The sequence below is a fragment of the Paroedura picta genome, chromosome 1 (genome assembly GCF_049243985.1).
Source record: "Paroedura picta isolate Pp20150507F chromosome 1, Ppicta_v3.0, whole genome shotgun sequence".
In the NCBI taxonomy this organism is placed as follows: Eukaryota; Metazoa; Chordata; class Lepidosauria; order Squamata; family Gekkonidae; genus Paroedura; species Paroedura picta.
In genome coordinates, this window is record NC_135369.1 from 21,624,766 (window position 1) to 21,639,314 (window position 14,549).

The window sequence follows — 14,549 nt, forward strand, 5'->3', positions numbered from 1 at the left end:
ATAACTACTATCCAGTCTCCAATGTACCATTTTTGAGCAAGGTGAACTCAAGGTTCCTTTAAAGGAACCTTACTATTCATTCTACCCCCACTTCCACTTTAAGACTGGGCGTGACTGCGGTTCATTGGGAGAGTCTCTACTCTGCCTGCAAAAAGCCTAAAACCCCAACATCTTCTGTTAAAAGAAAGAGATGTCAGATGATGTGAAAGACCTTCACCTGAGCTGCTTCCTGGCTAGGCAGGCAGTACTGACCTTGATAAACCAATGATCCAAAGTGGCTTTATGAGATGAAAATCATATCAGCAGAGGAGCCATATGATCAGCAGGCAACAAGCAGGTAGCTAAGATGCTCAGGGTTTTCAAGCAGTTTTCCCACTCAAGAACCCGTCATACGAAGGAAATCCCCATCAAAGCCCTTATCTCAACATGTGAATAAAACCATGAAAGACATTCGGATCCCTCTGGTGTTCTTGTGTAATCTCTAGTTCATATACAACTCTGGAATGGGAGTCATCTCTGGCAACATTCAGTTCTCAGTACATTCTTGCATAAATATTGATTTTCCTTCCAGATTTGAATGCACTGACGGGGAAGGCCCCTTCCAAGATTTCAATACCTTTTCCGGGAAGAAATGGTGAAAAGAATTTGATCCTTATTTGCTGCCTCTTCTTTATCAGCCTCTTGCCCCGAGTGCAAACATTTGTCTTCTCATGATCTGGAGTTCTTTATTGGCTGTTAGCCACAGAAACTGGGGCAGATAAATAGCGAGCAAGGGGACAAGATGCGACCGAAGGCTGGAGCTTTTGCACAGAAGAAGAGGAAGCTGCTTTTCAGGTGAGCTGCAATTTTTCTCTGCCATTTGAAATCAACAGAATCAGGCAGACAACTAGAAATAATATTTTAAATTATCCTGCATAACATTTTATATTCTGCTTTTCCCCTAGTATGGAATTCAAAGCCAGTGTTATATAATGGTTAGATGGTAGGGTTCATCAGGGAATATCGGGGAGACCTAAGCTTAAATCCCCACTAAGCCATGAAGCTCACTGTCTCAGCCTACTCTACTTTGCCAGCTTGCTGGGAAGATAAAATGTATACCTGTATACCGTTCTAAATTCATTAGATGGCTAAAATGGCTAAAATGTAGGAGTAAGTAGGTTACACAGGATCAAAGATATCACCTTTCTCAAGGCTTTTTGGTGCCACAAGCACCAATTCAGGAACTCCTTCCTCACCACCTCGATACGACTGGGGGCAGCAAAATTGCCAGCCGTTGCCCTTCCCATTCCTACATTCTGTAGTGAGACCTTGGCAATCAGCTGGAATCTTATTGGGGGAGGGGCTCACAATGGCATAATGTTGTCACTGGTAATGCACTGATGTTATTCCCCATGCATTCAGAAGTTATGCCGGTACATTGGACTACTGGCCTCGCTTGATTTTACCACCGATTTCTCCTCCTGGTACTCAGATGAATAGCAGCAGTGGATTCCTTGCCTTCTGGGGAAAAGACTGGCAACCTTACATCAACCCTCAGGGTTGCCAACCTCCAGATTGGAAGAATAAACAAAACAAAACAAAACAAAAAGCCAACTGTGGGGGTCAAGCAAAGCCAAAAAAAAAACAAAAACATTGACGTTAGAAATATGTCAAGAGCATGTAATACATTTTTTTCCTCAAAGGAAATGTCTGTCTTTTTTTTTTGTCTAAAATAAAGTCAAAGTCTTTCTTACTTGAAATTATCAGACTTGGAGAATACACTCCTACAGAAAATATGCTGAAAAGAGAATGCAAAACAGTCTCAAAAATAAATGGAAAGTCCCCAAGCGAATTATGGTGACATTGTTTTTCAGCCCAAAGCCTTCCTCGGGATTTGTTTCTATAAAATACGAAAACGAAACTTACTATAATATACTTATTTATTTATTGCATTTATACATCAACTGTGGATTCTTAGCAATAGTTTTTCACCTTATACACAAAGGTTAAATACAAAACATACATTTTACCATGGCTGTGCTGGGAAAGAGACCTGCTTGACCTTATGGACTTGGGTAAAATGTAAAAGAATGTTAAAAAATTGGGACTTTATTGAGTAAAAATTTGATAAGTTACTTCTGAGCAATTGTCGAGGGATAAAAGCTTGAGTACAGTTTTTATAACAGAAATGAGACAGTTAATAGTACTCAGAAAACACAAGTCCATGAGGAATCTTTTATCATTCATAGCTTCCTTCCTGCCATCATCAAATTTAATTCCATCTGTGCAGGGTGCCAATTGAGTTCCAGATCAGGTTTAAGTTATTGGTTTTAACCCATCAGCCCTTACACAATCTGGGACCTGAGGGACCGCCTCTCTGTATATGGTCCCCAGAGAGCTCTTTGCTCAGCAAATTCCAACCTGCTTGTGATCCCTGGCCATAAAAAGGTAAACCTGATCTCAACCAGAGGCAGGGCCTTTTTGGGCCTGGCTCCAGCCTGGAGAAATGAACTGACTGGAGAAACACGAGCTCTTACAGAACTTCCAGAGTCCCAAAGGTCCTGCAAAACAGCATTCTTCTGCCAGGCATTTGGTGGAGGCCCAGGATTGTACCCCTAGCATCTACATGGGCTCCCTGCCTAACCTACACCTGGGGTCCCCACCCAGATTACTTGCCCCTATCTTGAGCCAGGCCACATAGTAGAACGTCACAAATTGTATGCCATTCGGGCATGATTACGGGAAAAAAACGATTGAGAAGCAGGAAATACTGTAATGATTTTTAGCATGAAATTCTGGGGTTTTACATGATTTTGAATTTCACCTGGGACATGCTGGGAAAGACAAAATGTCTTTTTGGGATCCAGGGACCATGTTCAGTGTCTCAAAAATCCACCTAGACAGAAATAAATGGCAAAAGACCACGAATTCAAAAAAAAAAGGGGGGGATGCTGTATTGTTCTGGCATTTCTCCATAGCAATGTGGCAGTGTTGATTTTTATTAAAAATGCATCTGTGTTGTGGCATTACCGCATAGCAATGTGGAAGCACCTTTAAAAAAATTAATTTGGGGGCTGGGGGGAGCGAAAGGTTCAGTCCACAAGAGAACTGCTGTACTGTGATTGGTGGCTTGTTGTGATTGACAAGCCAAAGAGCGGAGGGTGAAGTTTGGCTTGTTTTCCCTTGCAGCCTCATCAGGAGGCAAAAAGCCATGGCGGAGAAGAGGGAAAACACTGGAGGGGTCTCCCCGTGAGGAGGGCTGCAAACACAAGATTTACCATCCCGCATATGCAAGCAGGAAGCCACTTGTGTTTTACCCCTCTGTGCGGAAATGCTCAGCTTTCATAGCGATCCAAATGTACATTTCTACTACTTAGTGGTCAGCCATACCAGAAGACAAGTTATTAACTAGCTGACCTTCTGATTTCTCTCACAGGCCACAATGAAGCAACTTGCTTTCCTGCTTCTGCTCTCTGCTTTCCTCCCCGAGGCCAAACTGTGTGGTAAGTATGTGTTGGGAAGATGGTAGGTTCAGACACTGGCATGGAGTTAAGAAGATTTCGTCTGCAAAATAAAAATGCTTAACTATTAACCCAGCCTTTTCCAACCTTAGGAGCCCCAGAAGTGATGTCAGCTGGCCACACACCCTGGAAGTGACATGTCACCGGAAGACACATCACCACCAATGTGTTAACAAGCTTGAGGAGGATGGGAGGGGGGGAGAGGAGGCAGTTTGAGGCAAGAATAAGTGTGCAGGCTCTGCTCCCTCCCAGGCACACAAATACAGTGACCAGATTTTAACATCACTCAGTGCTTGCACAGGGGATACCTTTACCTTTAAAGCGGGACACCATTGACCGGGGGGGGTGGTGTTCTTGATTAAATTTGGTCTATATGGAGCAATGAAAATTTTCATAGAATGCATAGAACACAAAATAGTATTGTAATATATATATATATATATATATATATATATATACACATACATACATACATACATACATACATACATACATACATATATAAATTTCAACATAAATACAATTTGCTAGGTGCCCCCAGATGTCCTTCCAAAAGTGGGACAATCTGGTCACCTTAACACAAACCACAAGAGAACTCACACTGAGGGGGAGGGAAGAGAAATGGAAGTGGCTGGCTATCTACCTTGTGGCAAAGTCATTAAGGTAGGAGGGGAAAGACCATGCCTTACCTAACTCATGGTCAGAAACAAAACTTGAAGCAAATGAGGAAGAGAGAATCGCATCCACCACTCTGAGCTCTTTTCGTGGAGCTTGATACCCTAGCTGTAGCTTTGAATTCTCAGTGCAGAAGTCCTTGTTATGGGTAGAAACGTTTGCTTGAAAGCAAAATACACACAGCCCACATAGCTGTCAAGTGATGAGCTGGAGTACTTTCTAGCTGATGTACTGAGGGGAGTGATGAACCGTTTGCCTGCATATTCAGACCACATCCCCAATCACCCTTCTCCTTGCTAACTTTCTGTTCCAGAATGCCACCCTGAGATGTACATTATGGTTGCTACACTGGAAACTGAGGTGCTGGATGGAGGAAAAGGATGTCTTGAAAGACCTCCCGTGTCATGTCCATGTTTAAAAGAGGAAGAGTTGGTTCTTAAGAGCCGCTTTTCCCTACCCAAAGGAGTCTCAAAGTGGCTTACATTCACCTTCCCTTTCCATTCCCCACAACAGACACCCTGTGAGGTAGAAGAAGAAGAGTTGGTATATGCCACTTTTCTCTACCAGAAGGAGTCTCAAAGAGGCTTACAGTCACCTTCCCTTTCCTCTCCCCACAACAGACGCCCTGTGAGGTGGGTGAGGCTGAGAGAGCCCTGATACTACTGCTTGGTCAGAACAGCTTTATCAGTACTGTGGCAAGCCCAAGTAGGGTTGGGTGCTTCGGCGCCTGAAGAGGTCGTTCGCTCCCGCCGCAGTCAGTGCCACACTGCGCCGCAGGGGGGGGAAGGGGAAGGTGTATGTGTCAGTACGTCGGCAGGTGCACACACGCCCACTCGGAGCTCCACTCCCCCCCCACGGCGCAGCGCTGGCTGCGGCGGGAGTGAATGGCCGCTTCTAGTGCCGAACCCTAGCCCCAAGGTCACCCGGCTGGCTTCATGTGGGGAATCAAACTCAGCTCATCAGATTAGAGGTCCACACTCCTAACCACTACACCAAGCTGGCTCACTCCTCTTTTATGTCAGTCCAACTCCCTCCCTTTCCCTGATCATGCACACACACACACATGTGTAAAGTGTGATCAAATCACAACCGACCAATGGCAAACCCACAAAGGGCCTTTCAGGACAAGTGGGAAGCAGAGGTGGTCTGCCATTGCCTTCCTTCACAGAGTCTTCCTTGGGAGTCTCTCTTCCCTGCTTAGCTTCTGAGATCCGATGAGATTGGGTGAACTTCTTGTGAGCCAGGGATCAGCTAACTATTTGAACCCGGCATAAAGTGAAGGGTCCTGCAGGGGTCCTAGGGAGACAAACAGTCCCTCAAGTATACCAGGCCTTGATCAGTTAAAACCTACACCTTGAACCTGATCCGGTACTCAACTGGCAACCAATGCAGCTGGCACAGCACCAGCTGAATGTAGGCCATTCAAGGTGTTCTTGTGAGGATCCTAGCAGCTGCATTTTGCACAGGCTGGATCAAAGCTAAGGGAAGCCTGCGTAGAGTAAGTTACAGAAATCCAGCCTGGAGATGACCATCACGTGGATCACCATGGCCAGGTGTTCTGGGGACAGGTAGGGTGCTAGTAGCCTCACCTGGCGTAGATGGAAAAACGCCACTTGAGCTGCTCTCTCAAGTTAACTGAATCTCTTTCCGGTTAACTGAATCTCTTCAAACAGGTTGCTAAGGAGTCAGGGGATGAAGTTACCTTTCTGATTAAGGACTTTATTAGGTTACCAAGCAGGTCTGTATGGTGAGGGAAACTATTTTTGGGAATGGAATGTTAGGTGCATGAACTGGCCATTTAATTTAGACTGGGTATGGAGAAGAGCCTATGGAGTCACAAAACCAACGCATGATTAAGGGGTGTCACAGGTTTGCTTGAGAGGGTACCATGGCTCAGTGGGAGTCTCCAGCATCTCAAGCCAAAGGATCACAGACAAGGTGATGGAAAATGCCTCTACCCGAGACTCCGGAAAGCTGCTGATAGCTTGAATAGACAACACTGACCTTGATGGACCAATGGTCTAATTCAGTATTAGACAGCTTCATGTATTGTTACTCAGAGTTTGCTACCCATCATGAGATGGTTTCTCTGGTATGTTTCAATAAGGACCTCTGCCTGCATAATGGAGGGGTGATACTTCCATATTTCTGTGCAGGGGCACTGGAGGTAACATGAGATGGTTTCTCTGGTATGTTTTAATAAGGACCTCTGCCTGCATAATGGAGGGGTGATACTTCCATATTTCTGTGCAGGGGCACTGAAGGTAACATGAGATGGTTTCTCTGGTATGTTTCAATAAGGACCTCTGCCTGCATAATGGAGGGGTGATACTTCCATATTTCTGTGCAGGGGCACTGGAGGTAACATGAGATGGTTTCTCTGGTATGTTTCAATAAGGACCTCTGCCTGCATAATGGAGGGGTGATACTTCCATATTTCTGTGCAGGGGCACTGGAGGTAACATGAGATGGTTTCTCTGGTATGTTTCAATAAGGACCTCTGCCTGCATAATGGAGGGGTGATACTTCCATATTTCTGTGCAGGGGCACTGAAGATAACATGAGATGGTTTCTCTGGTATGTTTCAATAAGGACCTCTGCCTGCATAATGGAGGGGTGATACTTCCATATTTCTGTGCAGGGGCACTGGAGGTAACAACGTATGCTTAGCAAAGGCGTCAGTGCCTTAGCAAAGGCGTCATTTGGGTGGTGGAGATGGACTCTGAACATTGTGCAGTGCTTATAGACCCCCCCCTCATTTAACTTCTGTTGTGTACATAGGTCAAAGCTGCATCAGTTCACTGAAGCAAGACATCCTCAGCTTGCTAGTGAGATGGGAAGGGACTTCCTGCCCTCCAGACCCAACGCAGAATAATCTGCCAAGAAGCTGCAGAGAAATTAAGGAGACCAAAGAAAGGGTCACAGGTGAGACATGAAGTTTCTGCTCATCAGAATGAAAAAGTAATGCAACCCCCATTAAAATCTAATTTTAGGACTCTGAAATAATAATATTAATCAGTAAGCAACAGCACTAAATAACAGTCTATCCCACTGTCTTAATCCTTTATTTTAACATACAACCTTCTGGGCCTGTGCAGATGGACTGTATTTCCTGCGGACAGAAGACGGCGAGGTCTACCAAACCTACTGTGATATGACCACCAATGGAGGAGGTTGGACTCTGGTGGCCAGTGTCCATGAGAACAACATGCTTGGAAAATGCACTGTGGGGGACCGTTGGTCCAGTCAACAAGGGAACAATCCCAACTATCCAGAAGGAGATGGAAATTGGTCCAATAATTCCACCTTTGGATCAGCTGTGGCCTCAACCAGTGACGACTACAAGGTGAGGAATTATCCCTAGACAAAATGAGAATCGGACTAGAGGGAATTATAGACAAATACATCAGTGATCCCCAACCATTCTGAGTCTGCAGGAACATTTGGAATTCTGAGAGGGGATGGTGAGTACCATCCCACAATGGGTGCCACTGGAGGCGGACCAAATCTAAAAAGGGTTCCACAGGAGGCAGATCTGAATGGAATGCCTTCTGAGAAGAAGGAAAGACTGAAGAGAAATGGAACCATGTACTGACTAAGGAGAGCCCAGGTACTTCCCAGTCCTCCAGTTCTATTGGAAAACTCTTTCATGTGAATGAGGGGATCCAATACTCATTTTCTGAAAAGCATGGTGGGCTCCAAGTACCACTGCATCCATGGGCACCACATTGGGGAGCCCTGCAATATATTATCTAAGTCAGTGGTCCCCAACCTTTTTATCACCGGGGACCGGTCAATGATTGACAATTTTACTGAAGCACGGGGGGGGGGTAGTCTTTTGCCGAGGGATGTCACCGCCGCCTGAGCCCCTGCTCCACTTGCTTTCCCCCCGGCGCCCCTGACTTCCCACCACCCGCTGGGGGGTGCTGCCAGCAGCAGTTGCACAGTGCCACGCCAAGGGTGAGCCCCTGCCATGCTGGCCGCTGGAGAGCACCAAAGGTGAGCTGGTGGCAGAGTGGCAGGGCAGCCCCCGAGGCACCAGCCGGGGAGGAGGACAAGGAGGAGTCGTGGCCCGGTACCGACTGTTCTTTGGACCGGTACCGGTCCCCGGACCGGAGGTTGGGGACCACTGATCTAAGTCATCCCTTACTCTGACTCTTCAGCTAAAGCATGCTAAGAAGTCTGGCCTGGCTTGCCTTTAAAAGTTTCCAAAGAAGAAGGTTTAATGCTTCTATTGAAGTAGTTTCAGTCCATGTCACTTCATGCCATAGTAAATCTGCCCAGGCTTTCTTGTTGTTTAGGCTGTAAGAACACTATCTTTCTTTAATTGCTTACAAGGAAATTCTGACACCCCTTTTAAGTTTCACTCCTCACTCCCCAGCATCAGTAGTCGAAACATCCCAAGCAGAAAGTTTTCATTACATTCATTTTTCAAATTACAATGCCCACCTGATATAGAAAGGAAACAGATCAACAAAGGCCCACATTCATTCTGACAAAACAATCTCCAGGTATAACTATACCACTCTCCACAATGGACAAACAGGTCAGTTCCTATGCAAAAGAATCAAAGAATATTTTAGGCTTGTGCGCTTTGGTGCGTTTCAGCCGTTTTGGCAGCCATTCAAGCGTGGGGGGAGGGGTAGCTCCAGCGGCAGCGCACCAGTCGACGCACGCACTCAGGGTCCTGCGTGCTTGCACCGACTGGTGCACTGCCGCCCCTCTCCCTTGTGCTGCGGCACTGGCCGCCTTGGGCTTGAATGGCCGCCAAAGCAGCCAAAGTGCACAAGCCTAATATTGATGTTCTGATGGGTAAACGGGAGGACTGCAGACTGGATTTTCATTGAGTTAGGGGGATAGGGAACCAGTTAGGAAACTGCACCCAAAGAGTAGTTGGCAATCTGATTGGAGGAAGCTCAGCAGCTTGTGGTACTCTTGTTCTACAACTTTAGGACCTCTTGAAGGGACCGGAGAGGTGCCCACCCTTCCACATCACTCAGGGAGGGTAACAACAGCAGTTTAAGTTTAGAAATGAAATGTTTACATGTTTTTAAATGCCCCCCAATTAAATTTCCCAGACAGGTGGTGTTTTATAAGGAGCAGATCTTCTAGTACTCTTCCTCCTCTAGTGGTGAGGCCAGCCTTATTGGTGGGTGTTATTTGATTTTGGGCCTCAATTATAATCCTGATGGATTATCTCCATCCACAGCTCCCTGTGGAATGGCTTTAGATCCGCAGGGCCCTGATGTCTCCCAGGAACATATTCCACCAGGCTGGATCCAGGGTCAATGTTATCTCCTTTGGGCCAGGGACCGTAAGCAGAAGTTGGTCCATGGATCCTAGTGCTCTTGGGGGATTGTAAGGGTGTGTGTGAACTGTACTTGAAAATGCTAGAGGGCATCACCCCAAGGGTCAAACATGACCCAGTGCTTGCACAGGGGATACCTTTACCTTTATCTTTAAGCTAAATATGAGCAGACTGGGTGATGCGGTGGTAAAAAAAAAAGGCAAATACTGTCTTGGGCTGTGTTGACAGAGGCATCACATTGAAATTGCAAGATGTCATAGTCCTGCTGCATACTTCATTGGTTAAACTGCGCCTAGAGTACTTGCTGTGCGCAGTTCTGGAGGCCTCACTTCTTAAAAGATGTGGACAAAATTGAGAGGGCATAGAGGAGATTGACAAGGATGATCCAGAACCTGGGGACAAAGCCCCATGAGGAAAGGCTGAGGGATTTGGGAACGTTCAGATACAGTTATGAGGGGACAGGATTACTGTCTTTAGGTATTTGAAAGGTTGTCTCTTGGAGGAGGGCAGGGAAAGATTCCTGATGGTAGCAGAAGACTAGCCCCGCAGTAATGGGTTTAAATTATGTGTAGAATGGAACCAGCTGGATAGCAGGTAAAAGAATTTTCACAGTCAGAGTAGTTCAACCACAGAATCAGCTGCCTAAGGAGCTGGTGAACTCCCACTCACTTGGTGGCCTTTAAGCAACAGCTGGACAGCTAATTATCATGAATGCCTTGGGCTGAAACAGCATTGAGAAGGAGGTTGGACTAGATGGCCTGTATGGCCCTTTCTAACTCTATGATTCCATCATTATATGAACAAAAATCTGCCATTAAAGTCAGAACTCCCCCGAAACAGTGGGGGATCTTTCAGGATGTTCCGTTGCTGACCTGAGAGCAGCAATCCTCAAACAGAGAAACTATAAGAGGAAATTACAATGTGAGATTGTTGAACTTAAGTTCCTTTGCAGATTCAGAACAAAGGGCTGAACATTTCTGGGGATGGAATCTCTTCAGTTCATTCATAAAAAAACACACACCTTTTCCTCTTGCTTTCCAGAATCCTGGCTATTATGACCTGGAAGCACAAGATCTGGCCATATGGCATGTTCCCAACAAAACCCCAATGAAAGAATGGCGGGACACCTCTCTCTTGAGATACCACACTGAAACTGGATTCTTTGCTTCAGAAGGGGGCAACCTCCTCAGACTGTATCAGGTAATAATGGCTGCTTGGTGACTTGGAGGAGGAGCAGGAGGAGGTTATTATATGCCACTTTTCTCTACCCGAAAGAGTCTCAAAAGCAGTTTACAGTCACCTTCCCTTTCCCCCCAACAGACACCTTGTGAGGTAGGTGAGGCTGAGAGAACCCTGATATTACTGAAGAGGAAGAGTTGGTTCTTTTATGCTGCTTTTCTCTACCCGAAGGAGTCTCAAAGTGACTTACAATTGCCTTCCCTTTCCTCTCCCCAAAACAGGCACCCTGTGAGGTAGGTGAGGTTGAGAGAGCCCTGATATAAGGGTCAGCCAGAACAGCTTTCTTAGTGCTGTGGTGAGCCCAAGGTCATCCAACTGGCTGCATCTGGGGGAGCAGGGAATCAAACCTGGCTAGCCAGATTAGAAGGCAGAGCCTCTTGTGGCACAGGGTGGTAGGGCAGCAGACATGTAGTCTGAAAGCTCTGCCCATGAGGCTGGGAGTTCAATCCCAGCAGCCGGCTCAAGGTTGACTCAGCCTTCCATCCTTCCGAGGTTGGTATAATGAGTACCCAGCTTGCTGGGGGGTAAACGGTAATGACTGGGGAAGGCACTGGCAAACCACCCCGTATTGAGTCTGCCATGAAAACGCTAGAGGGTGTCACCCCAAGGGTTAGACATGACCTGGTGCTTGCACAGGGGATATCTTTACCTTTACCTTTTACCCCTAACCACTACACCAAGCTGGTACCTACACCAAGCTGGCACCTGAGGTTTAAGGATCTTGCTCCCCTATTGTGAATGATGGGGATTTATATTCTACTAGTATTCGCCCGACTTCAATGTTTTGTGAATTTTGTAACGGAGTTATCACAAGACACTATTGTGCCCTCATAACAAAGGAAGTAGGGTCATAAATAAAAACCAGTAATCACTTCTTGCCTGGATCTGGATTGCCAAGTTAGCCCAGTCTTGTCAGATCTCAGCAGCTAAGCAGGGTGGGCCCTGGCTAGAATTTGGATGGAAGACCATCAAGAAAGTCCAGAATTGGTACACCGACACAGGCAATGGTGAACCACCCTTGCCTTGAAAACCCTAAAGGGTTGCCATAAGGGGGCTGTGACTTGACCACATTTTCCACCACTAATGAAGTCTCTGTTTCTCCTTTCAGAAATACCCAGTGAAATTTGGAATTGGCAGTTGCCCAGGTAACCATGGCCCAGCGGTGCCCATTGTGTACGATAAGGGCAATGCTCAGAAGACAGCTGAGTATTACTCTCCGAATGGGCGGAGTAAGTCACTTCCTTAAAATCTGTGTCATGGCTAAACAACTTGAGTTTTGCATGTTTTTCTCCCTCATAATCTATACCTACTTATTCAAATATTCGTAATAAGCCTCATAAGAAGAAGACTTGGTTCTTAGATATCAAGACCTCTAGAGCAAAATATGTAAAGAATGTTCTTCAACAGCCTTTGCTAATCTCTATGATTTTTTTTCTTTGTGTTGTCTCAGATGAATTTGTATCTGGTTTCATTCATTTCCGAGTGTTCAATCATGAGAAAGCAGCCATGGCTCTCTGTGCTGGGGTGAAAGTCACTGGATGCAACACAGAACATGTGAGTATCCTGGCTACGCTTCAGCCAGGGATTGTTCTAAATACACTTGTCAACAACAGCTATACTCTGTGACGCTGTTAGTTGGATTCCAAACAGTTAAGTAGTCACCAAAACAAGCTGAGGCCAAACCTGGGCTACTCAACAGAAACATCTGAACTTAAAGAACACAAGAGAAGCCATATTGGGTCAGGCCAGTGATCTATCCAATCCAATACTCTGTGTCACACAGCAGCCAAAACCCAGGAGCCATCAGGAGGTCCACCAGTGGGGCCTCCAGAAGCCCCCAGACACCAAGGACACAGAGGCATTACTGCCCTAGATACAGTGTTCCATCTGTGCCCTGTTATTAATAGCTATTCATAGATCACTGCTCCATATGTTTGTTGAAACCCTTCTTGAAGCCACTGCCATGAAACTGACCAATGGCATGAAGATCCATTGTTCCTGATTGTATATAAATGTCCCCCCCCCCGGGGTTTCTCAGTTGAGTTCTGCCTCTTGTCCCACCATGCCGATCTCGCTCTGTTCTGCTGCTCCAGGCCGATGAACCCTCTATCTCGATCTACCCTGCAAGGCTGTTGTGTCAATGGCCTCCCCGCTCCCAGCCAAGCTGCTTGCCCTGCCGCGACCCCCTGTAAAAGGGTCGTTCGACCCCAAATGGGGTCCTGACCCCCTAGGTTGAGAACCACTGCTTTAGGTGAAGAACTTTCCTTTATCTCTTGAGTGCCCACAGTTTCTTGTACTGTGAGAAAAGGGGGAAAGTACTGTCTAGCAGTTTATTAATATATTCCAAAACAGCATACAACTTTTTTGGGGGGTCACATTAACACATTGGTGCTGTCTGCTAATGACATAATATATTTTGTATGCTTTTGCAATTAAAACTTGCTGAATTTAAGGTTGTTCTTCATTGCCCAGTTCCAATACCATTCTCTTTAGGGTTGACAGTTGCTTCCAATTCATTTATTTTACATTTCCTTCCTGTCCTCAGCACTGCATTGGTGGAGGAGGCTATTTTGCAGAAGGGAATCCTCGCCAGTGTGGGGACTTCGCCGCCTTTGACTGGGATGGCTACGGGACACACGTTCACTGGAGCGTGTCTAAAGAGCTAACTGACTCAGCTGTGCTGCTCTTTTACCGTTGATGGGTGGCTTTGTGGAAACAGGAGTACCAGAGCTACAACCTTGAGAATGAAAATCTGTCCTCTCTTCATACATACTGTCAATGGAATAAACTTTAAAAAAAAAGTAAACTGAGATGATGTACAGTTTGTTTTTCTGAGGAGGCTTCCAGGTGAGGGATTTTAAGTGGTTATGGTTACATTAGAACAGCCTTTCTCAACTTTTTTAATGGCTGAGAAACTCCTGAAACATTCTTCTGGCTTCAAGAATCCCCAGAAGTGGTGTGGTCATGCAGAATATGGTTGGGAAGCCTAGCTGTGCACACGTCCATCCAGGCCCCCTCCCCATCCCACTCCCACCAGGCCCATCATTGTCCATTTTGGGAGGGGGTGGGTCAAGATGACCACATCACCTGATAAATGTTTAACACATTTAAGAATTATATTAAAAATTAATTAACTCCCACCGATTCTGGAAACCCATCCAGAGCCATCAAGAAACCTCTGGGTTTCACAAAACCCTTGTTGAGAAAGCCTGCATTAGAATATGCCAGATATACATGATCACTACAGAGATGTGATGGTCCTAGCTCGTTTCACCTAAGAACATCCCTCAAAGGTTCATCTAGTCCAGCATCCAGTTTCCTAAAGCGGACAACCAGACATCTCAAGTGGGAGTGCCCAATTGGAAAGAAGTGAATCAACATCCAAAGCAACAACCAGTGGCAGTCTTAGGCACAGGGCATCCAAGTTGGCTGTCCATGCTAGGGGAGCCCTGAACTACAGGTAGCCAGCTGCCCTGGTCACCTCTACAACTCTGGAAGAAGAAGAGTTGGTCCTTGTATGCTGCTTTTCTCGACCCAAAGGAGTCTCAAAGAGGCTTACAGTCACCTTCCCTTTCCTCCTCCCACATTCCTGTGAGGTTGGTGGAGCTGATGTTACTGCTCAGTCCAAACAGCTTTATCAGTGCTGTGGCGAGCCCAAGGTCACCCAACTAGAGGCTTCTCAGGCAGCCGCCATGGCAGCAAAAGAACAAGCCATCCATCCGGGCCAGCCATTGTGGCAGCAAGCAAGCCAACTGGCTAACTGGGGTAAGCAGCAACAGCAAGGAAGTGAGTGAGCTGGTCCTTTGGGCCACCTGCTACTAGGGCTG

The 14,549-nt window shown here is 46.3% G+C and overlaps 1 protein-coding gene and 1 long non-coding RNA gene across 2 annotated transcripts in view; one reads left to right on the forward strand and one right to left on the reverse strand.

The window, feature by feature from the left end:
• Positions 1-729: 729 nt before the first annotated feature.
• LOC143832585 (intelectin-like protein) lies at positions 730-13,496 on the forward strand. Its single transcript, XM_077327251.1, has 8 exons — positions 730-834; positions 3,416-3,482; positions 6,957-7,100; positions 7,274-7,521; positions 10,525-10,683; positions 11,831-11,951; positions 12,173-12,276; positions 13,268-13,496. Exons 2-8 carry the CDS (start codon positions 3,422-3,424, stop codon positions 13,418-13,420), a joined length of 990 nt encoding a protein of 329 aa, XP_077183366.1. The 5' UTR covers positions 730-834; positions 3,416-3,421; the 3' UTR covers positions 13,421-13,496.
• The window catches only part of LOC143832639 (uncharacterized), a 53,998-nt gene continuing 42,082 nt past the window's right edge, over positions 2,634-14,549 (reverse strand). The window contains exon 3 of the long non-coding RNA XR_013229340.1: positions 2,634-3,543. This is a non-coding gene — a long non-coding RNA (uncharacterized LOC143832639). The remainder of the gene's footprint in view (positions 3,544-14,549) is intronic.

Excerpts from the sequence above, each read along its gene's own strand:
- LOC143832585 (XM_077327251.1), top strand. The coding sequence starts at position 3,422 with ATGAAGCAACTTGCTTTCCTGCTTCTGCTCTCTGCTTTCCTCCCCGAG. Across the intron at positions 3,483-6,956 it reads CCCCGAGGCCAAACTGTGTG|GTCAAAGCTGCATCAGTTCA; the intron begins GTAAGTATGTGT and ends TTGTGTACATAG. Across the intron at positions 7,522-10,524 it reads CAACCAGTGACGACTACAAG|AATCCTGGCTATTATGACCT; the intron begins GTGAGGAATTAT and ends CTTGCTTTCCAG.